Below are 25,059 nucleotides of genomic sequence, written 5' to 3'. Positions count from 1 at the left end.
ACCTCTTTTTTCTTTCGTCTTTTCTTTTGAGCCTCTTTTGTTCGATTTGAAATCTTGTTTCTTTTTTTTTTTCTTACTTCTCTTCCTTTTTTTAATGTTGATCTTGTTAGTGTCTTTCATCTTTTTCTCACCTTCGCTCTTTTATTTTATTTTGTTCTATTTTATTTTATTTTTTTCTCTTGTTTTTATATTCTTTTCATTGTAGTTGAAAAGTCGTATCTCGATCGTACGTTAATTGTTAACAAACTTACAAATTTTGTAGAGCATGAAAATTTTCGTGGGGGGTGGGAGGAAATATATATATATGTATATGTATATATATACATATGTGTATATATGTGTATATATTTTTTCTTTCTTTAGCAAAATATCTTTACAAAAGTATATATTTGTATAAGAGTATAATATTATTAAATTTTGTATGATTATCAAAATATATATATTTGCATAAAAATGTTATATTATTCAAAATTATACTATTAAAACAAATAATATACAATTTTATACATTTACTTATGAAAATATTCAATAATATATATTTCTATATAAAATATATTATTAAAAATCATATTTTATTAAAAAGAATATTTTTTCTATAAATATATTTTCTACCATAATATAATACTATTCAAAGTTATGTATTACTTTCTAAAAATATATTAATAAAATTATAGCAATAAAAGATACATAATACACACACACATATATATATCTATATACATATATATTTCTATCACATCTAAATGCAAGGTCATCTGAACGTGATGTACATATTACACAAATCTAATCTACATATAATTTACATTCTAATGCAATGAAATCTAGAGAAAGAAAAAAGTACAAAATGACGTTCGATCGAGATAAAATCGATTTAAAGACGTGGGAATATCGATTAGTCTGTATATGTTAGACAAGGCAATGCAGAAGAAGTATTATAAAAATATAAGACAAAAACAAAAAAAAAGTAAGAAGAAAAAGAAATAGAGAATTAAGAAAAAAAGACAGAGAAAAAAACATAAACAGAAAAGAAAAAACTAGAAAACTCGTAGGTATAACTAGGCGAAACGAGAGCATAGACGCATCGTAGCAGAAAAATTGTCGTCTCGACATTTTCTTGTGTTCTCTCGAACGAAACGGTTCTCGTAAGACTCTGTCTACAACCGAGGTACAAGTACAAGGCATCGATTATGTGTGTTATTATATATACACGATTAAGTAACGTGCGACCGACTAGTAAGTACACACATATATATATACATATCATACACGTACATAGATATATACATATATATACACGCTAATAATATATATCTATGTATGTATGTGTGTTTATATGTATATGTGTGTGTGTCTATATATATATATATATATATATATATGTTGCATTCCATAGTTCTGCGATAATCGCTCGATACTGTCGCCAATTTGCGTTACAAGGCCAATAAGACGCGTGTTATGGCTTTTATACTGTACCGTGCGTGTTATGTACGTGTTTGTCCACCAATCGAACTAGTACAAATGATCGAATTATTTCGCGTGTCCCTATTAAATATATTAAAGAGTCAAATATAACATAAAATGAAATAAAATAAATAAATGAATAAATAAATCAGTAAATATATTTAATTTTTCTTAGAAATTTATTTTTAATTATTATTGTTATTATTTGTTTATTATTATTGTTGTTGTTATTATTATTATTATTGTTATTGTTGTTGTTATTGTTGATGTTGTTGTTGTTATTATTATTATTATTATCATTATTATTATTATTTAAATTGTGATTTACGAGAATAAAGCAAAAGAATTTATTAATTAATCGAAACAAATTATATTAATATTATCTATTAATAAACAGAAATATTTTTTAAATATTGGAATATGGTCGTCATAACAATTGTGATTAAAAATATCGACAATTTATAAAATTTCTAATAAAATATAATTCAATAAAAATAATTTCCTCGATATCTAATTTAAATAGATATTTTTATGATGGTCGATCACTTGAGATTTTTTTCGTGTATCCTACAATAATGTATAAATAATCCAAATAAAATAAAATAATTACTCAAATTAATTAAAAGCAAAAAACAAGGTTACTTTAAAAGCGTTAAATTTTATCTAAATAAAAAAGAAAGAAGATCTATTAAAAACATTATAAAAAAAGAAATAAATAAATAAATAAAAAAATAAAAAAAGAAGAAACGAAAGAAAACATAAAAGAAAATTACACAACGATGGTCACGTCGAATAAAACATTCACATGTTCAGTACTGAGGTCAGTGTTATAAACCGCGACTTTCCGACACTGAATAGTGAACAGTAACGTACATATTATATGACCTTACACAGGGATACATACATACATACATACATACATACATACATACATACATACATACATACATACATACATACATACATACATACATACATACATACATACATACATACATACATACATACATACATACATACATACATACATACATACATACATACATACATACATACATACTATATACATGCATCGCATCGGTAGTAACAGTTAACGCGAGGAGTTCATGGTCTAGTAAAATAAATAAAAAAATAAAAAAAAATAAACTAAAAAGGAAAATAAAAAAATTAGTCGCTAAGAAAACGGCACATAAATCAGAGAAAAGGTTGCACAGGTCGACGATCGATCCCTGAAATTTATCAATGAAATTTAGAACGGTCGAGTATTTTCTTTATGTGAAAAAGGAGAACATCAGGATCAAGATATTCTTTCGTCTAATTCCATCTTTTTTCCATCTATCTTTTTATCTAACATTAATTGATTCATTCTTTGTTAATTCACACAAATTTTTGAAAAATGATATATAGTATAAGATAAGATATTTAAAAGAGAAAAGAAAATAATGATAATGTTTCTATCTCTTTCTATTTTTTATATTCTTCTCTTCCTTTTGTATCTATCTATCTATCTATCTATCTATCTATCTATCTATCTATCTATCTATCTATTTTTTTCACTCTTTCTCTATTTCTCTATTTAGTTTTTTTTGTCGGTGAGGCTCGAAAGAAATAATCCAATTTGAAATATTAGCCAAGAATAATTGTTGAAATTGAATCAACTTTCGAGTTGGTATCTTCAATTATTTGTCTCTCTTTCTCGTACGAAAATATATGTGTGTGCTTATATATATATATATATATATATATATATATATATATAATAAGTGAAAAGGTAATCGTTTCCATTTGAATAGATTTGTTCCATCTCATCGAGGAGTTTCGAAATAGTTCTATCTTCAAATTGGAAATATTATAACCTAATTTTCGTGAAGTACGTACGTAGACAGTCACAATAATACAAACACACACACACAAGCGTAAGCGTGTACGTACGATTATATAATAATAATAGTAATAGTAATAATAATAGTAATAATAATAATAATAATAATAATAATAATAATAATAATAATAATAATAATAATAATCGAGTTTTTATATTCGAAACTTTTTGACGATGATAAATTCAGGAGGAAGAGATTTCGATAAAGCTTAGAAATATTTCCCAGACGATATATATCGTAAAACAGTTATATAATCCCGTTTAGATGTCATAGAACTCCTAGAAACGCAGAGACACTTTATAATAACCTGAATTCAGGGGAGTAGGGTTGGGGGGGTCCTGTTTTTGGGGTGGGTTTTACAATAATAATAAAAAAAACCCACGAGTACCTCAACGTAATTCCTGTCGTGTCGAATCAAAAAAAAAAAATTTTTTTTTAAAGAGAAAGAATAGCAATTAAACGAATAATATCCAAAAAGATGAGGGTATGGGTCTTACTTTAATAAAAATTAAAAAAAGGAAAATGAAACTAATATTTCAATTTTACTCCAGTCGCGTCGGATCAAAAATATTAAAAAACAAAAAAGCGAATAATAATGATGATGATAATAATAATAATAATAATAATAATAATAATAATAATAATAATAATAAAAGTAATAATAATAAAAATGATAATAATAATAAAAAAAATAATAATAATACAAACGATATCCAAAAAAGATTAGCCAAAAGAAAAAAGAAATAATAGTAAAAGTAAAAGTAAAAATAAAAATGAAAAAAAAATAGATTCGCTTGATTTGAGAGATTCGTGAATGATCTAACTTGGTTGATGGTTTGTGCCCTGGCCCTGCCCAATGACGCAACCCAAACGTGCCCCCCTGGCGTGTTGCCCTGCCGTTGCCCTGCCGTTGCCCTGTGCCCGGAACGACGGAACCCGACTCTCGAACTCGGCAAACGATGGACCACCACGACCCTACCAACAATCGACAACAACCACCAACCAACCAACAATGAACCAACCACCAACCACCATGGCCCGACAGTACAAAGCCTCAATCATTGTACCCGATTGCCCCGGACCCGAACGGTAATAACCAACACCACTTCTTAATGTCTTATTTTTTTCTTTCTCTCTCTCTCTCTCTCTCTCTCTCTCTCTCTCTCTCTCTCTCTCTCTCTCTCTCACTCTCTCTATACATTACGAATACTAACCAGTATCTATATATTAATCCAGTATCTTTCCACTTCTCTTCATTTCTCTCTCTCTCTCTCTCTCTCTCTCTCTCTCTCTCTCTCTCTCTCTCTCTCTCTCTCTCTCTCTCTCTCTCTCTCTCTCTCTCTCTCTCTCTCTATCTATCTATCTATCTATCTCCTTCCTTTTCGTTTCTTTCTTTTTACATACATATACACATTCAACGACAAGATACATACATATTATACATATGTATTCTAATAATACATATATTTAAGAAACAGAATTAGGTATAAACCTAATTTGCATTTCCCCTCTCTCTCTCTCTCTCTCTCCCCCCTCTCTCTTTCTCTCTCTATCTATCTATCTATCTATCTATCGTATCGATCTTTCTATAAATTTTACACCTCGCTCTATTACTACTACTCTTCTACTATTACTTTTATTACTCCCCTACTATTACTATTATCACTATCTTCCTACTACTTCTCTATTACTAGTACTATTACTACTATTTTCCTACTACTTCTCTATTACTACTATTTTCCTACTATTTCTCTACTATTACTATTACTATTACTCTTCTACTGCTCTCCTACTGTAACTTTTATTACTTAATACTACTATTATTATTATACTCCTATTATTGCTATCACTATTACACTTTTACTACTATTACTAGTATACCCCTACTACTGTTACTGTTACACTACTACTACTACATTTATTACTTTCCTACAACTACATTTATTACTTTCCTATAACTACATTTATTACTTTCCTACAATTACATTTATTACTTTCCTACAATTTTTCCTACATTTATTACTCTCCTACTACTACTTTTATTACTGTTCTACTACTATTATTATTACACTCCTCCTTCTCCTCCTCCTCCTCCTACTACTACTACTACTACACTACCACTGCTACTACACTAGTACTACTGCTACTACTACTACTACTACTACTACTACTACTACTACTACTACTACTACTACTACTACTACTACTACTACTACTACTACTACTACTACTACTACTACTCTTACTATCTATCTGTCTATCTATTAAACGACTATTGTTTATTTTGTTTATCTCGTTCTCACGTATCATTCTTGACTATGCTCTATTTATCTATCTCTCCCTCTTCCTCTCTCTCTCTCTCTCTCTCTTTCTCTCTCTCTCTCTCTGTGTCTCTGTCTCTATCTCTGTCTTTATCTCTATCTCTCTGTCTTTCTCTCTTTTTCTCTCACTCTCACTCTGTGTATTATCCGTTCTCGCGTACATGTCCTCGACCATCATCGTTGGCCGTCACATGAAATGTCTCACGATCATAATCATCACTCTCTCTCTCTCTCTCTATTTCTCTCTCTCTATTTCTCTTTCTCTTTTTATTTCTATCTCTCTCTCTCTCTCTCTCTCTCTCTCTCTCTCTCTCTCTCTCTCTCTCTCTCTCTCTCTCTCTCTCTCATCTCTCCCTTTCTCTCTCTCTCTCTCTCTTTCTCTCTTTCTCTCTATCTTTTTCTTTCTTTCTCTATTTCTTTTTTCTGTCTCTCTTTTTCTCTGTTTTACACATATTACACAACAAGTCCCGTTTTTAAATTCGAGGAGATGAGAACAATCGAATGAAATCGGCGAGATCTCTCCTCGATCGAATAAATTAAAAATAAGCCAAGGAATCCCTAATCGCCATTGTTGTTATATTATGCTTCGACACCATCATCGTGGACGACACCATGTTGTTGTTATTTCCTTTTAGTCCCTTATGCGAAACTTGCCACGTCCAAAAAGTGCTGTTTTTCTTTTTTTTTTTCATTTTTTATTTTTTTATTTTTTGTTAATATCTTTCTTTTTCTTTTTCAGAGTGTCTATCGAGATCTCGTTGAGTCGATAGATGACATAATTGTAGAAATTGTAGGCTGATATTACCGACGGAGACTGATTTTTTACTCCATCTTTTAATTCTTCTTTTATGTTGTTTATTATTTTCTTTATTTTTTCCTCCACAAAGAATTATGTTTGTCTAACATTAACGATTCTAGGACTTTGCTATCTCCGTCGACGTTATAATTTTTATCGTAATCTTCTTTTTTTTCCTTGTAATTCACGAGAAGAACGTAGTAAAGGAGGGAAGAATAATCATTACGAATGCGTTATGATTTGTCAATACAAGAAAAAAATAATTTCTCTCTCTTTTTTTTTAATCTTTTTTCTTCCACTCCATTCCTATGTTCTTTTTTTCTTCTTCTTCTTTTATCAAACGCAGCACTGTTGTAATATAGAGAGCGAACGGACAGTCGGACGGTGAACACGAAATGATGGACGTGGAACGTGTGGACTATGGTCGATGCTTTTGAAAAGCTTTGAAAAGCTCCGACCTATAGATACGCTATGCTTCCGAGAGACACAACCTTTAACCATCGCGAGTACGAAAGTTGGTGAACATACGTCCGCTTTTCCACACTTTTTTCTTCACTCCTCTCTCTTTTTCTCTCTTTTTCTCTCTTTTTTCGCGAAGAACGAGTCCCGGACCTTTTCTTTTCTGCTTTTTCAACATGGAAGCAAAAACGTTTTCTATTACCAACAGAAATTCTCTTTCTCTTTCTGTCTCTCTTTTTCTTTCTCTTTTTCTCTCCATCGTACGTGATCATTTAACGAGCTTCCTTTTTATCCGCTTTAGGATTTGGCCTACTAACGGCATTAGTGTGCAAAGTTTACATATTCGTTGCAAAGATCAGGCTGAAATCAAACACACGCACACCACTAGCACGTTAAATTCACCTGGAAAAAAGTCAAAGTCGTATATATTCAAACTTTTGTTTTATATGTGTGTGTGTATGTATGTGTATATATATATATATATATATATATATATATACATGTATATACACACATACTCGCTTATATAACGGTTTGAATATACAGGCAATTATTTCTGTAAGTATTAAAAATGCAAACAAAAGGAAAAGAAAATGTTTCAAAGGAGTGCGTGTATGGTGTCAATAAGGGAAAAATTGTAACTAATTTTTGATAATTGTTAGACTTTTCTATGATCTTGGATAGTTTTGTGAATATTACGTTAAAATATTTTTAATGGTACCTTATATTCTTTGTTACATATATGTTCTTGAAGGGAACGTTTTTTTTTTTTTAAAACACTATTCACTATGTATATTTGACATAAATCGTTGTTGACTCGTTAAGCTTATAATTTGAAGTTCCGACATTTTTGTCGGTTTTATGCGTCCTACATTATTAAAAATATCTTTTATATATTTTGCATCGGCGTAACACAGTTTAATTTTTGTTTCGTTTTTTCTTTTTCTTTTTTTTTTCCTTTTTTTTCGTCTAGAAGCATATAGTCTATTCGAGCTATATCCACGCGGTGTATATTGGGTAACGCGAATACAGGGGCCGCGTCAAATTTGAAGCTTAATAACTCAACAATGGCGTATGCAAAATAAATGTGCAGAGACAGTATTTTTATAATGATTCGATGTCAGCTACAAGAATATGTAATAAAGAATGTAGGGATCCATTTAAGAATTTAAAAGTGACATTCACAGGATATTCCAAGGACATCGCAAAGTCAAATAATTATGACTACGATGTGCATTCCTCGACATCATACAAGATTCGTTTGAAACATTTTCTTGAATTTTTAATACTTAGGAAAATAATTATGTATTTTTAAACTAAATATACTATATGTGATATATATATACACACATATATATGTATATATGTGTATATATATGTATGTACGTATGTATGTATATATGTATGTATGTATGTATGTATGTATGTATGTATGTATGTATATACATATACATATTATACAGGGTGGTCCAAAGTTCGTAGGTGATATTAAAAAACGATCATTCTTTTTCGGGACTTCTAAAGTTAATTCTTTTTTCTTTCTTTTTTTGTCATCAATCTATAAACTTACACTACAAGCTTTAAGACCAAGTTTTAGATAAAATAAACTTTTTGATGGATTTAATATAGGGCGGGTCAAAAGTTCCTAAGCTTGTAGTTCTACAACGTAAAAAAAAAGTTAACCTAAAAAGTCTCGAAAAAGTGTAAATGATTTTTCATATCGTCTAAGAACTTTTCGTGAGCCTTAAAACTTTCGGCCTACCTTGTAATATATAGATATGAGTGCGTGTGTATGTGTGTACAGACATATTACCGACGACGGATAAAGTTTTACAATAAATGTATTGTTCATAATGGACAGCTATATATATATTGTAAAAGAAAAAAATGAGATATTTTATTTTACTTATTCATATTAATTTAAAAATATAAATTAATTTCTCTTATTACAAGAGTGATTGTTATTCCAAAATTATAGAGTAAATGTTGCAAGTGAGAAATGAGTGTCTCGTTACTCCGTCGGTAATATGTTCAATTAATTCATCAAATATTTTAAATAGGACTTCATGCGTGGTTGTGTTCCTCAAGCGTGGGTACATTCCTAAAAACTCGAATCAGTATATAGAGGAGTCCTTCTCGATTTGAAAATTCCCATAAAATTCAAATACGTTTTTGATTCCTTTTACGCGAAATCCTGAACAAGATTAACATGTATTTGTTTTAAAGAAAAGAAAAAAAAAAGAATATTTATTTTTAGGAATATAACCTTGTGAAAAGATCAAGTCCAAACAAAAATTTAAAAAAGAAAAGAAAAAATTGACAATTTTCTTGGCCCCATAAAGAAAACAGAAATTATCTGTTGGGTGATGGTAGTTTAAGTTTATGTTTGGTACCAATTAACATTGGCGTTAATAGTACATTCTATAAACAACAAACAAACAAAAATGACGAAGCAGAAGAAAAACGTAATAATAATAATAATAATAAAAATAATAATAATAATAATAATAATAATAGTAATAATAATAACAACAGTAATAATAATAAGAAATAGAATGAAACAACTAGATTAACCAAATAGAATAAATTAATGTGTCCCAGCTCGATTGTATGTAATCATGTGATTAACATGATATATGTGTATATAATTGATCATATATATATATATATATATATATATATATATATATATATATATAAAATTTATATATACATATATTGGATGTAAACAATTTTTTTCGTCTAATGATGATATGTATATTCTACGAATAAAAATAAGAAATAAATGTCATATAAAGGTCACTCTGAAAAATGATTTGTTAAAGAATTTTTGACAAAAAATATGAAATAACAACGAATTGGTTTTTGTTCCATACGTATAGTATATGTTATAAGAACAGATTAGCGATATTTATCTAATCTGTTAACACAGTCTGTGTTTATTAGTTGATGTCATTCTAGAGACTAATGTGATTCGTATTGAAAACTGTAATCATTAATATGCCGCGAGTGTTCTGAAATGATGAATACTCCTATCTATATTTCATTCACGGTTTTGTTAACGGAAATGATCATAGCTACTTTATTGGAATGTCGACGAAGATTGAAAATAGTTTCGGTTCGATAAATATTGTCAATATTTATTTTTCTTGTAAAATCGAAAATTAGTATCTTCGTTATTTCGTATTTTTTCATTATATTCTTTTTTTTTTACAATACATTTTTCAGGCTTATGTTTTTTATATGATATTTTTTCCTTTATTCTCATACTCGTAGAATTTGCAGGGCATCGTTATACGCGAAGAGGGGGAAAGGGAACACCACTCATCCTCTTGTATAAAGGCTGCAAAGGTGATAAAACTTTGGTAATGTGTCTTTCATATGTGGAGGAAAAAGAAAAAAGAAAAAAGAAGAAAATTGTTTCTATCAACGTCATGAGTACGAAAATGCTTAATTTTAGATTTATAAGACCTTCAAGTATGATCTTAAAATACTCCGTCGGTAACGTTGTATTTATTTCATTTATTATTGAAATTAAATAAGAGAAATTATTGTATAATTAGATCACATTCGAATATAAATTATTATGTCTGCTGAATATTTCATTACAAATATTATAATAACATTTTTAATTATAATTGTGATTAAATATTATTGATTATGATTGTATTATAATTAAATAAAAATTATATTATTTTGAATCATGTTCGGTATTAGATGAACGTTTCAAAAATTAAGAAAATATCAACAAAGTATATCATAGTAAATGTAATTCGAGTATAATTAATTGTAAGATCATACTTGAAAGTTTCATAACTTAGAAATTAAATATTTCTTTTTATAGATTCATGTTGATAAAACTAATTTTTTATTTTTGCTACATATAAAGAATTCATTACCAAAGTTTTGCCATGCAGTTTCGTTACATCCTGTATGTGTATATATCATACATGTATTGTACTCGTACCACGATCTTCGATATAAATTGTCTTCTAACACGATATTTGACGTCATCCGATTAATAATAATCTCTACTTGCTGAAGAATGATAAAAATATATTATTAGTTCGAGGTTGATCAAAAAAAAAAAAAAAAAAAAAGAAAAAAGAAAAAAGAAGAGACACCTCGCGTTATTAACATTATGCATGTGGCGCGTTAATAGAAGAAAAAAAAAGAACAATTTGTCGCACAAGTGTTCTGCGTTCGATTATAAATTTCGAACGAAAAAGAAGTGATCTAATAGAATTAGAACGATAGAAATAATTATGCTTCTAACAAGTTGCGAATAATTTTAATATATGTGAGCACCAATAGAATAATTCGTATTTCTTTCGGCTTTTATATTTTTTTTCCTTCTTATTTTCAACAACAACAAATTATTTTCTTTGTGTTTAAAGGGTTATATAGCTACGAAGTTAACTCAGATAAATTTCCCTTGCACAATTTCTTTCTTTCTTCCTTTCTTTCTTTCTTTCTTCTTTTTTTCTTTTTTGTAATTAAATTTACTCCTATATTCTCTATCTCTTTCTCTCTCTGTCTCTCTCTCTCTCTCTCTCTCTCTCTCTCTCTCTCTCTCTCTCTCTCTCTCTCTCTCTCTCTCTCTCTCTCTCTGTCTCTGTCTCTCTATCTTTATCTTTATCTTTTTTCCTTACGAGATAATTAAAAAAAATAATAAAATAAATAAGATAAGCGTAAAGAGAACGATAAGAAAGTAGAACATAGACTCCTTCGTTCTTATTGTTACATCTTTATATTATTTTATAGATCATAATATTAAAGATCTCTTTCGGATGATATACGAAAAAAAATATATCCTATATTCCTAATATTTTTAAGAAACATATTCCAAGTCAAGAAATTTCAATAGATTGTATTGATTTAAAATTAATTTTATATTCGCATTTTTGTTGTTGTTGTACTTGTTTTTTCTTTTTTTCGTTTTGCTTTATTGTTTTTATTTTTTTTTTATTTCTTTTTGTTTTTTTTTTGTTTTCTTGCTTTTTTTTTTCAGGGAATTGGATTAATAGGACGATTGTGAGAAACGTTTGAGGATATTTGAAAAGTGTAATAGAAAAGACTCGGTACGAGTCTATTTCGATGTTATTTTAGAAAATATATGTTGTAAAAGAAAATGGAGGAAATAGATCTGAAAATAATTTTCTTTTTTTCTGGATTCTTTTGATTTTAGAGTTTTGACCATCAGTTCCGATCTGACGACAGTTCTTCAAGTCCTCAACGAGGTCGTACCTAATCTCGAAGAGGTTAGTATAATCTTTCATTTTCTATTTATTTATTTATTTTTTGTCTATATCACATCGAACTTAAGTCGATGAATTAAATGAAAATTTGATAAAACAATTTTTTTTCCTATTATATATTTAATCTTTATCTTTGTATACTTTTTTATTTTATTTATTTTAATTACTTTTTGTTTTGTTTTTTTCTTTTTTACATTTTTGTGCGAACTTCGATCGATACAAATGAAAATTTAATAAATATATTTGTTTTATTTTTAAAGTGCGTTTAAAATTTTTAACTTTCTTTTCTGTTTCTTTTATGTCATTATTTTTTTTTCTTTTTTAACATTATCTTAAATTAAAAAGTATTTTTAAATCAACAAATACAACAATTCGTTTTATTTTTAACATTATATTAAATTAAAGAATTCTTTTGCATCGTTGACAAACGAACAAACAAATAAGGCAATTTATTTTATTTATTTATAAATTGTTTGTTCAGAATGGTTCCCGACATGGAAGTGACGAAATTGATGTACGTATGCTGGTACATCAGAGCCAAGCTGGTTGTGTCATCGGCAAGGGAGGTTTAAAAATCAAAGAACTACGCGAGGTGAGTTATTTTTAATACTAATAATAGACTTGCTAGGATTAAAATCGAAGACTTAAGAGTCCTCAAAGTTTTTAACAGCTTCTTTGTCAGCTGTTTTCTGAAACAACAATCTCTTTTGTTTTCATCGAGTTCAATCTAAATTTCGTTATTAGGACAATAAAATATTGACAAGTGTGTTTACTTTATTATTAGTAAACATGAATAAAACTAATTTATGAATAAGTAAATTACGTGTGTGTAGTTATATATATATATATTTTTTCTTATAACACGGAAAAAGCTTAGAATTTAGTTCCTGCAAAATATGAAATAAATCATTTTCATGTAATAATTGTAAACAAAAGGACAAATTTAATATAAAAGCATAGTAAATTGTAGGTATGGAACAAGTAGAGAACAAAATATGTTCTTAAAAAATTATACTAAACAAAGTCTAGTATTTAATTTAAAAAACTATGAATTGAATCATTTTTATATAATAATTGTACTAAAGTAAACGAATGAAAGAATATTGCTTAAGTTGTCGAATATAAAATCATAGTAAATTTTAGATATCGAACAAGTAGAAAACAAAATATGTTCTTAAAAAATTATACTTAAACAAAGTCTAGTATTTAATTTAAAAAACTATGAATTGAATCATTTTTACATAATAATTGTACTAAAGTAAACGAATGAAAGAGTATTGCTTAAGTTGTCGAATATAAAAGCATAGTAAATTGTAGGTATCGAACAAGTAGAAAACAAAATAGGATCGTAAAGGGCAGGTTATAAATCTGAAAGAAGCATTCCAAGGATGTGTTCTCGTGGAAATCGGTTGCCTGTGCTCGTTCAAACGACGATGAAATATTCGACTTTAGTGGCTTCTTGCACGGATATTCTCGACCTTCCTCCTCTTCCATCTCTTTCTCCTCCTCTTTCTCCCTTGCTCTTTACTCTGCTGAGGTTCTTCGCGTTGAGATTATCCGAGGATATTCCGAACTCCAAATGGTTTGCTTTAACTTCGAAAATACACTGTGGAGAATCCGAGCTTTCGAAACTTTCAAAGCTCACTATCTAGAAATCACTGTTTCGATAGGATTAACGATATATTCATTACTTTAATCACCGAGAGGATTTAATATGTTATTTACTTACTGCAATTAGAAATTTTGGAAAATTTTATATTTTATTTGTCAGAATTCTTTTTCTTATATTTTTCTCTTTTAAATACATTTTTATCATTGATTTCTAATTATTTCTATTTTCTATTTTTGATAATCTGGTTATTTCTATTATTCTAATTCTTGACGATTTTTTATTATTTCTATTTTTGATGACATTGTTGTGTTACTTTGATTATAAATATTGAATAAATAATTTTTATAGTTACGTTAATAATTAGAAACTTTGGATACTACAATCATTTTAATATCGACTTCTTTTACACATTTATTATTATTATTCGTAGTAGTAGTAGTATTAGTATTAGTATTATCATTTTATTATTTCGTTAAATCATATTTCACGTAAATATAAAAAATGTAAGAATTCGTGAAAACATTTTAGTAACTCCGTAGAATTTAATTGTAAAAATGAGTTAGAAAAAAATTTGAAAAATATGAAAAAAAAGAAAATAGTTGTAAAAGATAAAAATATCGATTGTTTGAAAAATCTTCGTGAAAGTCTTTTCTTCTTCTTTTTTTGCCTTCTTGGCTCTTTTTTCTCTTTCGTATTAATACTGCGTTCGTCTCACGTCTCTTCGATGAGATACAGAATCACGCGGAAGACCGTACTTGAGCACGTTTTCTTTCTTGAAGTTGTATACACCCCGTCGTCTGGCAGAAGCGAATTTCTGTCTCGCGATGCTCTATCCGCCGCGGTGAGAATAAAAGCACCTTTTTATGAGAGAGACACGAAAACCAAAGTGTTTTTGTCTTTACATTAACTCTTATACGTATATGTGAACATTAATAAACTCTAGAGAAATGTTTAACTTCTTATATTCATTTCCAGTCCATAATTATTATCTACAAATATATATACATATTATCTATAAATAAATACATATATATATATATAAAATAATTATTTATATATATTATTTTTTAATATTTGCTGTATTAAAAATTATTTTTTTAATTCATTTTAAAAATTATTTGCATATTTTCTTATGTTAATATATACACAGTAGTTCACTTATATTCACAATATTCATTATGTACTATATATAATAATAACTACATAAAAATTTTATTAAACAAATTTTATATTAAATTCTTTAATATGAAAGTTGGGGGTTTATAAAATTGAAAATTAAATATTTTAAAGATTAAATGATTGTTTTTTATTATTATCTATATTACATTGCAAAATCCAAATTGATAAATTTGATAATCTTTCATAAATTGTATTATAGATCAATTGTAATAATAGTGAAAAATAATTAGTAAATTTGGACTTTAATTAGCAATTTAATGACTACATCATAGGTACAGTACACATACACAGGGATATTATATGACGATGACATAGGGTGGTTTTCGAAAGACGATCACACGACCTACCGCCGAGAGGGGTCTGGCTTGTTCTGAAATATGCAACGTGGCCAAGTGGCTCGTTACATTTTCACGTTTACGAGAGACAAAACCGAACACAGCGAACCCGAGCACCCGTTTGTATCTCGACTGAGTTTTTTTTAGATTTGAATAGAATGTTTCACATATTTTTTTACTACCTTTTCTTGTTTCCCTCTTCTTTTTGAAGTTATTTTTTTTTTTAATTTATTTTATTCAGGATTTGTAATAGAAGTGTCTCTTAAAAAATGTCATGTCGCCATATTGTGTTTGAGTACATTGAACAATTAGTGTCTACTCGTTAAAATGAAATATTTATTTTTAAATAAGTTACTGAAATTCTTTTATTCCTTTTTTTTTGTTTTGTTTAAGCGTTTTCTTAATTTATTTTATTCATAATTTTTAATAGAAATATTTCGAAGGACATTATTACGTTATCATATCGTATCTGACTATATTGATCAATTAGTGATTAATCGTTAAAATTAAATATTTGTCTTTATATAAGTTATTGAGATTTTTATCTTCTTTCTTTTGTTTTTTCCTGTTTTTTTTTCTCTTTTTTTTTCATAATATGTAATAAAACTTTTTCGAAGGACACTATTATATCGCCAATCACTAATTGATCAACGTAGTCATGACGTCTGATTACTTTGAGCAATCAATGATTACTCGTTAAAATAATATTTGTCTTTAAACATATTGAGATTTTTTCTCCTTTCTCTCTCTTTTTTTTTTTCTTTTTAGTTTTTAATTTATTTTATTCAGAATTTGTAGTAGATTTTTTTTTAAAAAACACTATTACGTCGTCATATTATCTCTGACTACGTAAATCAATTCGTGATTAGTCATTAAAATTAAATATTTGTCAGTAAATAAATTATTGAGATTCTTTCTATCTGTTTTCTTTGTTTTTTCTTCAATACTTTATTTTATTAAAAATTTGTTTATTAAAAAAATAGAATAACCGCTATATTATTGATCTATTTGATAGAATTCAATACTATGTCTCCAACTAAAAATTACTTGAGTAATAAAATTTCGATGAACATTAATAATCGATCAATTAAACAACTACAAGAACAACAAAAAATAATAATAAAAATTTATTTATTTCCGAAAAAATTTTACGAGAGATGTCTGTTTATTACATTATTATCGTCTGTCTTTGTTGAGCGAAATCTTTTCAAACGTGTAATCTTAAATTTGATGATGGAGTGAAAGAGAAAAACATAGAAAAAGAAAAAGAAGAGCGGGAATTGTAACAAGAAAATGGCAGAGCTGAAAAAGGTGATAGAACGAAGAAGTCTCGACCACTTTTTTTTTTATTGTACTTTGTATTTTTCTTCGTCTCTCTCTCTCTCTCTCTCTCTCTGTCTCTCTTTATCTCTTTTTCTCTCTACTCTTTCTCTTTCTTTTCTTTCTTCTTATTTCTTTCTTTTCATAGAAAGATAAAAGACGGCACTGCCATTCGGCGATGTCACCGACTTTCGATTTATTTCGAGTTATCGATTCCTTGTTATGTCGAGACGTATGTATATATATTTGTGTATATATATATGTATATATATATATATATATTTGTGTGTATATATATATATGTATATGCATGTGTATATATATTCCTGTGTGTGTGTGTGTGTGTGTGTGTGTGTTTCAACTAGTGTATATTCTCTCTCTCTCTCTCTCTCATATATATATATATATATATATATGTATGCATATGTATATGTATATGTATATATCTTGTTCTTTGAAAGGAATTTACGTTGATATAATCAGATGATACCATCTATCGAATACCAACTATCGATTACTCATATACTTTTCAAGGAATTTCATCTTTAATATTACTAACGTGTGTTCATTTATGATTCATGTTGTATTTTTAACTATTACCAATTCCCTTCATTCCTTAGATACACTTATATATGTAGAAGACACAAAAAGATATAATCACACGTTTATTATATATACATATATACATATATATAACGTGTGTGTATTATTTAAAGACAAATATTTAATTTTAATCGATAAACACTAATTGATCAACGTAGTCAGATACAATATAGCGTCGTAATAACGTCTTTCAAAAAAATTCTGTTATAAATTCTTAATAAAATAAATAAATAAAAACACACGTACGTACGCACACATACACACACATGTATATATATATATATATATAGTTTAAATATATTATAGGAGAAATTACGTATAAGAAAATTAATTCGAAGATGTTGATTCGTTCGTAATTCATGCGAAAAATGATTTGTGATGATCTCGAGCCAAGAATAAAGAGAAATGGAGATATAACGGTCATCGTGTCTAATTAACTTCTCGAATAGAAACTATCAGTGTGTTTGGCTAGTGGCCCACGAACGGCCACGACTCGGCTGTCATACTCTACTGTCCGTGCATTTAATTCTAGCAGGAAAGCTAATTAAGATAGTACTTACGAGTCTTGTAACCCATCGAGACAGGTCTCCTGTTAGATCCTTCGAGATTACTATCATACTCGTCGTACGTGCAATTTTCGACTTGCATAAAGTGAAACTCGAGTATCTAGAGGCTTAATATATCCTTTCTCTTTTTTTTTATTTTCTCGTTTTAGTGAATCTACGTACATGTATGTGCATGTACTTCATTTTGTTTCTAAGAAATAAATATGTATAAAAAAATTATTATTAATTAATAATAATTTATATAAAGAGATTGTATATATATTATTATTATTATTATTATTATTATTATTATTATTATTAAATAGTAATAGATATATATAAAAAGATTGAATTATTGAAACATTGTAAAAAAAAGTAATAATAATAAAAATAATAAAATAAATTAGATTCTTCTTAAGTATGTGATTACTGATTGATGATTACTGATTAATGATATTTACTGATTTGGAGTAACTGAAGACATTTAAGGAGACTTTAAATCTCAAGGAAATTAACAAATTTTCAGTATCTTTTTTTCAATGATTACTGAATTATTATCGTGAAAATTTATATATATCGTAATTAATATTAAATTAATTTTAATATTAATATCAATATTAATAAAAAATATTATCAAAACATTATTACTTTGCTCGATATGACAAAATCTTTGTTATAAACTGTATATATGATTACATATATATTATACAAGCTATAGTATAATGTACGCAGTAACATAATACAGTATATTACAATACAATGTAGTGCAACGCAGTGTGTAATATATTACAGTCATAGAACAGCAATTATACAATAGTACAGTACAATATAGTGTAATATATTACAGTGATACAGCAATATAGTAGCATGATACTACAATATACTCAATAAATTAATACAGTAACACAGTATATACAATAACTTTACTCGGTATATACAATAAATTAATCTGCATACGTGATCAATTATAATACTGCACTATGACGTATGCAGTGATACAGTAGAATACATTTACAGTACAATGCAGTGCAATGCAGTGTAATACATTACGGTGATAGAACAATATAGTAATACAGTAGTACAGTGCAGTACAGTGCAGTGCAGTGCAGTGCAGTGCAGTGCAATGCAGTGCAATGCAGTAGGTAATACAGCAAAACAATAATACAGTAGTAGTACAGTATATTATATTATAATACAATACCTTAATCAAAATATATTCGAATAAACTCTATCAAATTGTATATTCTTTTTTTCTTTTTTTTTTTCTTTTTCAATAAACTTATGGAATAAATATCGTCAAACTTTAGAATTCAATTTTTGATATAAATACAAACAGAAGGTTCTTTCTTCTCTTTTCCTTTTTATTAAAATTGAAATCGAGTTATAGATGTGTACTTAAATGGTATTGATTAATTACATAAATAACTTCATTTTGATATCGTTGGTATCGATTCGTTTCATTTATCGGCAACGTTTATTCAAAGGTTGGGCTTTGCGGCGGTCTCTCGGCAATATTCAAACAGAAGCTCGGTGATTAACCGTATGCGTGAGAGTCGAGATCGTTCATGCGTCAAGTTCATCAGGAAAGCACGTTTCCGCGGTGTCACTGTCAGAGGATCCAAGCTTTAGTATAGCGTTCAATGTTAGCATTCGGTTTCGACCTAACTGGACTTTGTTGTCCAAGGTATTATCGTTACCTTTCTATTCAATCGATATTCCTTTCTCTTGTAATTTCTATGTTAACTAATTGAAAACATCGTTCTATCAAATTTATCCTAAAAAGCAACACAAAATATACGGCAAGTTTGATATCTTCAATTTGAAAATGATTATATTTCTAATTCCAATAAATTACTGGGTATGATTGAAAATTATTTTTTATAATATTCAATATATTTCTGTGAAAATAATTCTATATATTGTCTTTCTTTCTTGTTTTTATTATTACAATTTTTATTATGTGATTATAGTTACAATAATTATAATAAGTTTTATTACATTTTATCAATTATAATATGGTATTAATATACAATCATAGTATTTTTTCACTATTATTTTTATTATATTAATTATCTAATAATAATAAAAATAAGATACCAATTTTTTTTTTTTTAGAGAAAATAGAACAATAGTAGAAAATTATATTTGTGATAAAACTCGATTCGTTTTTAATAATTTAGAAAAGAATTATATATTCAGATCAATCATACTTTATTCATTTTTTATTTTGTATCTTTGTTTCTTTTCGTAGCGTTCAATTTCCATCTTTGAATATTGTCGATTTCTTATGACGAAACCACATGCGATTTTAGAGTTTATAACATGATAAAACGCGACTGAAAATATATTACCGAGGGTGAAGAGAATAAAAAAGAAAGAAGAAAAAAAAAAGAACGAACTCTTTCGACGAGGCTCGAAATTAATTCCAGGAAAGTATGTGGGAATAATTATGCACACGCGATGTCTCGATGTCGTTGGCCTGAAAGAGAGAAAAAACAGAAAGAAAGAAAGAAAAAAAGTTCGATTGAGTCAGACGATTGAGAAACAAAGCATCTAGAAGAGATACATCTTTCTCGATCACATTTGAACATATTTTATTTTCAATTTTTTATTTAATAAAATTTTTCCAACAATGTTAATACTCGTTTCCGTAATTTTCTTTTCTTTTTCTGCCTTTTCATTTTACATAAAACACATTTATCAACGTCGAATAAATTTAAATATACGAACGTAATAGTTAACATCAAGTTAATAGTCATATGATAAATAGAAAGAAGAAAAGAAAATAAATAATATATATATATATATATATATATATATATATATATATACATATAAAAGGGAAATTGTGATTAAACGTAGAGACGTAAAAATAAATTTGTCGAACGTTGATTGTAAGTCGAAACTAATCTATAGAGGACTAGAACGAATTAGGATAGAAAGATACGAACTGATAACGGATAACTGTTGTTAAAACGTGAGAAAAGTTTAGAGTGGGGATGAGAAGAAAAGAGAGGAAAGGGAGAATAAGGGATGGGATGTGAGAGCAAGATGTCTAATAAACAAGGATAGAGGCGAAAATAAATCTCTATTTTCGGATAGGGGTCGTCCGCGGTCGGTTGCATTTCCGTCGCGTTTCCGTCGCGATTCCGTCGGCATACCAGGTTACTATTCTGTCGTAGCTAATTCTCCGCATATCGCAAACGGTCCGAGACATACGAATGGATTGGGTTGAGAGACAGATCAATATCGACGGGAACCGAGCTAAACAACGGATATCCACTTCAACGACTTCTACCTTCCTCTTTGTAGTATATATACATATGTGTGTGTGTGTGTGCAATATAAATTTGAAATTAATCGGTTTTTATTTCATCTTTTAATCATTCAAAAGAAAATTCTTTTTCTTCGATCATTTCGTCAATTAATTCCAAATTTTACAAATAATTATTATTAAAAGCAATTTTCTTTTATTTTTTTTCTTTCAATCACTCCATCAATTAATTCGAAGTCTTACGAATAATTGTTGAAACAGTTTTATTTTTAATTTCTTTTATTTGTCATTATTTTCATTTACTTTTTATTTTATTTTATTTTACTTTATTTTATTTCGCTTTTTAACAATATACATTGTATATAAATAGTTTTTATTTGATTTTTTTTCTCTCTTATTCTTTTTTGACACATATCATTTACTTTAGATCAGGAATTTTTTTAATTTCGCGTGACTTCACATAATGACCAATGGCTACGCCATTTCGATAACGTGACACACGATTTTTTTCATTTAAATGCTCTTTGAAACGTAACGGTTATTGAAATAGAGAACTTCAATTTAACCTTCAATTCAAGTAATAGTAAATCGCGTGGCCATTTTGATGATACGCTTGATACTTAATTTTTATTTTTCTTTCTTTCTTACTTTCTTTTTGTTTAAATTTAATTTCTCTTGAAAAAGTAACCACCAACTCACATTTCAATTTTCCTGCCATTTTATAAATTTATCTATCAAGTACCATTTTGATGATAGATCTTCATACATTTTTTTTTAATTTTAAATTTTCTCTATAAAAAAAAAACCTTCATTTAGATCATCCACTTTAAATTTATCACGTGACAAGTGATCAATAACTTCTCGAATTTATTACAAATTTATTATACATGTTATAAATAAAAGAGATCTGTTCTTTCTTTTCTTTTCTTGCTTTCTTTCTTTCTTTCTTTTTGTTCTTCTTCTGAAAATAAAAGACGAACAAAAGAAAACTGAAAAAGATTAGAACGAAGTCGAGTCGAAGGTCGATCGACCCTACTAGATTCCCTTTTTTTCCCCTTTCTCCTATAGTTACCTTTGAACTTATATAACTTACAACCTATCTTCATCGATCCACGAGTTCTTTTACCCTCGTTAGTCTCTCTCTCTCTCTCGCTTTCTCTTTCTCTTTCTCTTTCTCTTTGCCTGAAAAACTTTTTAACGAAGATTTCGTTGAGTCTTCCCGACGGAGATGAGCCTCATGAAGATTCTTCTTGCGTTGAAATGAGAAAAAGAAGAAGCAAAAAGAGAAAAGGAAGAAAGGAAGAAACACGACACCACCGGTAAAACCGTTTAAATTACCGCTTTTAGACTTTCTTCCTTTTATTTTCCAAATGAACTTTGACTTCCACTACGAGGTTATCCCTTTTAAATCATTTACACATGAGAAGTATGATCCAATGAAAAAAAAAGTTCATAATATGTAAGTTTATAATATGTAAGTCCGATTATATTAAAATCGTTTCCTACTTTACCGACTCTAAAGAAAGAAAAAAAAAATTAGAATTGTTATAATATTATACTTTCTTTTAATTTTTTAAATTACTTTTCAATTGTCGCGAACGATGTGACGGTGTGCCGACTATATTTCAGGACGAAAACTAAAATATATCAACTACACTTCGGGAAGAAAACTGTACTGTATTAAATATGTATACTTCAGGGGAAGAAAAAATTATAGCATATGGATTATACTTCAGGAAAAATAAAATTATAGCGCGTCGACTATACTTCAGGAAAAATAAAATTATAGTCCGTCGATTATACTTCATGACAAAAATGTCTAATTTAAAGAAAGCTGTAAGCGTAGAAAGAAAACTGCTGAATGTCAATTGAACTTCGATCGTGGAATCATAGAAAGATAAATAATTAAATAAGTAAATAATAATAAAATGAAAAAAAAAAGAAAAAGGTGATAGTTAACAATAGAATAGGGGGTGTATTCGAAAGGCGTGTCCCCTCCTTCGATTTCCTTTCTCTCTCTTTCTCTTTCTTTCTCTTTTCTCTCTCTCTCCCCTTATATCTCTCTATATACACGCAATAAAGTATCAAACAGCAGCAGTAATAGCAATAGCAATAGCAATAGCAATAGCAATAACGACAACAGCAAGAACGACATGTGTTGCATTACCGTTGCTGTTGCTGTTGCTACTGGTGCTGCTGCTGCAACAACGACGACGATGACAAACTCGACAAAGTTCGAATTCTACGACAGCACGCGATCTAAACAGGTGCTGCTGCTCGAAGCCAAGGCAACGGACATTTTCAAACAGCTGCCATGCCAGGTGTACGTCCAGGACTTTATCCTGTTCTTACCTTACCTTACCTTACCTTACCTTACCTTACGTTTACATACTTTTCTTTCTTTTTCTCTCTTTTACCTTGTGCTTACCTTCTCTCTCTCTCTTTTTTTAAGTCTTCAGAATCGAGTTTTCGTACTCATCCACTTGACTTTTAGTTTCCGTTTCATTTTATTTTATTTTTCTTTCTTTCTTCTCGTTTTTGTTTTCTTTTTCGGTTTTGTTTTTATTTTTGTTTCTTTTTCTTTTTATTTTACCTTATTTTTATTCTTCTTTCGCACTCGATATTCCTTATTTAACTTTTATATTTTCTGGTGATCAGGTTTCAATTAGGATAATTTATTAAAAATTTATTAAAGATAATCTAGGGAATTCCTTTTTCTAATCTAGTTTGGTTATAGATTTGTTTATCTAATTAGTCCAAGTTTTTAAATGATTTTAAGATAATAAAAATTCTATTATTTGTTTATTACTTTCTCTTCTTTTTTTGTCTTAGTATAATACAAAATAGTAATCGAATTTTTTTATATCAATAAAAATATAAATAATACAATTTTTTGTGTTATATTATATATATATATATATATATATATATATATATATATATATATACATTTATATATTCTATATGTATATATTACATACAAAGTATTATGCACAACTAAAATAATATATATATATGTTTTTTTAATTTCGAAAAAATAATATTGAAAGAAATTAGAATATTATTTTTGATTATAGCTAATTAATTTACTGCAGATAATCGTTAGAAGCAACAAGATGAAAGTTCATTGAAAAATTGAAACGCACGTAATGTAATATCAATTTTCTTATCGAAAGGATTACATAATAATAATACGCCTAGGGTAATTACAACGTTGAATAATGGAAAAGAGAAGATACCACCCCCTTTTGGTAGTTGTTCCTTCTTCTCGACGACGCCAGCTCGAAAACAACAGCCGTGCCGCATTGAGTTTGCTTTACGTTTTCAATTTACTTAATCTCGTCTTGAAGTTTTAAGTAGTCAAGAAGTTTGCCTAGGAAGTGGAAAAGGAATAGTGGAAAACGGGTCAGGAATTTTTCTTTTTTTTTTTTTTTCCTTTTTTCTTTGAACTTTATTGATTCAAATTATTAACCGATTCGATATAAAAATCAACTGATCTATTTTTATCTTCATTTAACTTTTATATAACTTTAAAAGATTTTTATGATAATAAAATTGATTCTTCGTTGATTCGGATTATTGACAGATTCGACAGATATCAAATTAAATATTTTAATCAATTTTTATATTAATTTTATTTTTTAACTTTTAAGATTAGAAGGTCTAAAAAAAAACGAATAAGATCAAATTACTCAAATTATATTAGCCGATTCAACCTAAATCAAATTAACTAAATCAAATTTCATTAATTATTATTTATTTGATTATTTCTAAGATTAGAAGATATAACAAGAAAATAAAAGAACATATTTTGATTAGGAGATTAAAAAAAAAAAAGATCAAGATACTCAAATTGGTAGATTGAACAGAAATCTCAGATTTAAAATTTTAAGTAATGCATTTTTTCTTTTTTATTTTCGATAAGAACTTTATAAAAAAAGAAAAATATTGGAACACAAAGAATGTTTAAATCACATCAATAAACAACTTCGATATAGATAAATAATAATCAA

The 25,059-nt window shown here is 27.9% G+C and overlaps 1 protein-coding gene across 6 annotated transcripts in view; it reads left to right on the top strand.

The window, feature by feature from the left end:
* Window positions 1-25,059, top strand: part of LOC127064697 (heterogeneous nuclear ribonucleoprotein K) — a 146,806-nt gene that overhangs the window by 89,460 nt on the left and 32,287 nt on the right. For all 6 annotated transcript variants that reach the window (XM_050996139.1, XM_050996140.1, XM_050996137.1 and 3 more), the window contains 3 exons: window positions 4,390-4,433; window positions 12,109-12,181; window positions 12,660-12,770. In XM_050996139.1, coding sequence (XP_050852096.1) covers window positions 4,390-4,433; window positions 12,109-12,181; window positions 12,660-12,770 — 228 coding nt within the window. The remainder of the gene's footprint in view (window positions 1-4,389; window positions 4,434-12,108; window positions 12,182-12,659; window positions 12,771-25,059) is intronic.

The sequence above is a fragment of the Vespula vulgaris genome, chromosome 6 (assembly GCF_905475345.1).
Source record: "Vespula vulgaris chromosome 6, iyVesVulg1.1, whole genome shotgun sequence".
NCBI classification, from domain to species: domain Eukaryota; kingdom Metazoa; phylum Arthropoda; class Insecta; order Hymenoptera; family Vespidae; genus Vespula; species Vespula vulgaris.
The sequence above is the reverse complement of the archived record's forward strand: the minus strand, read 5'-3'. Positions and strand labels throughout refer to the sequence as shown.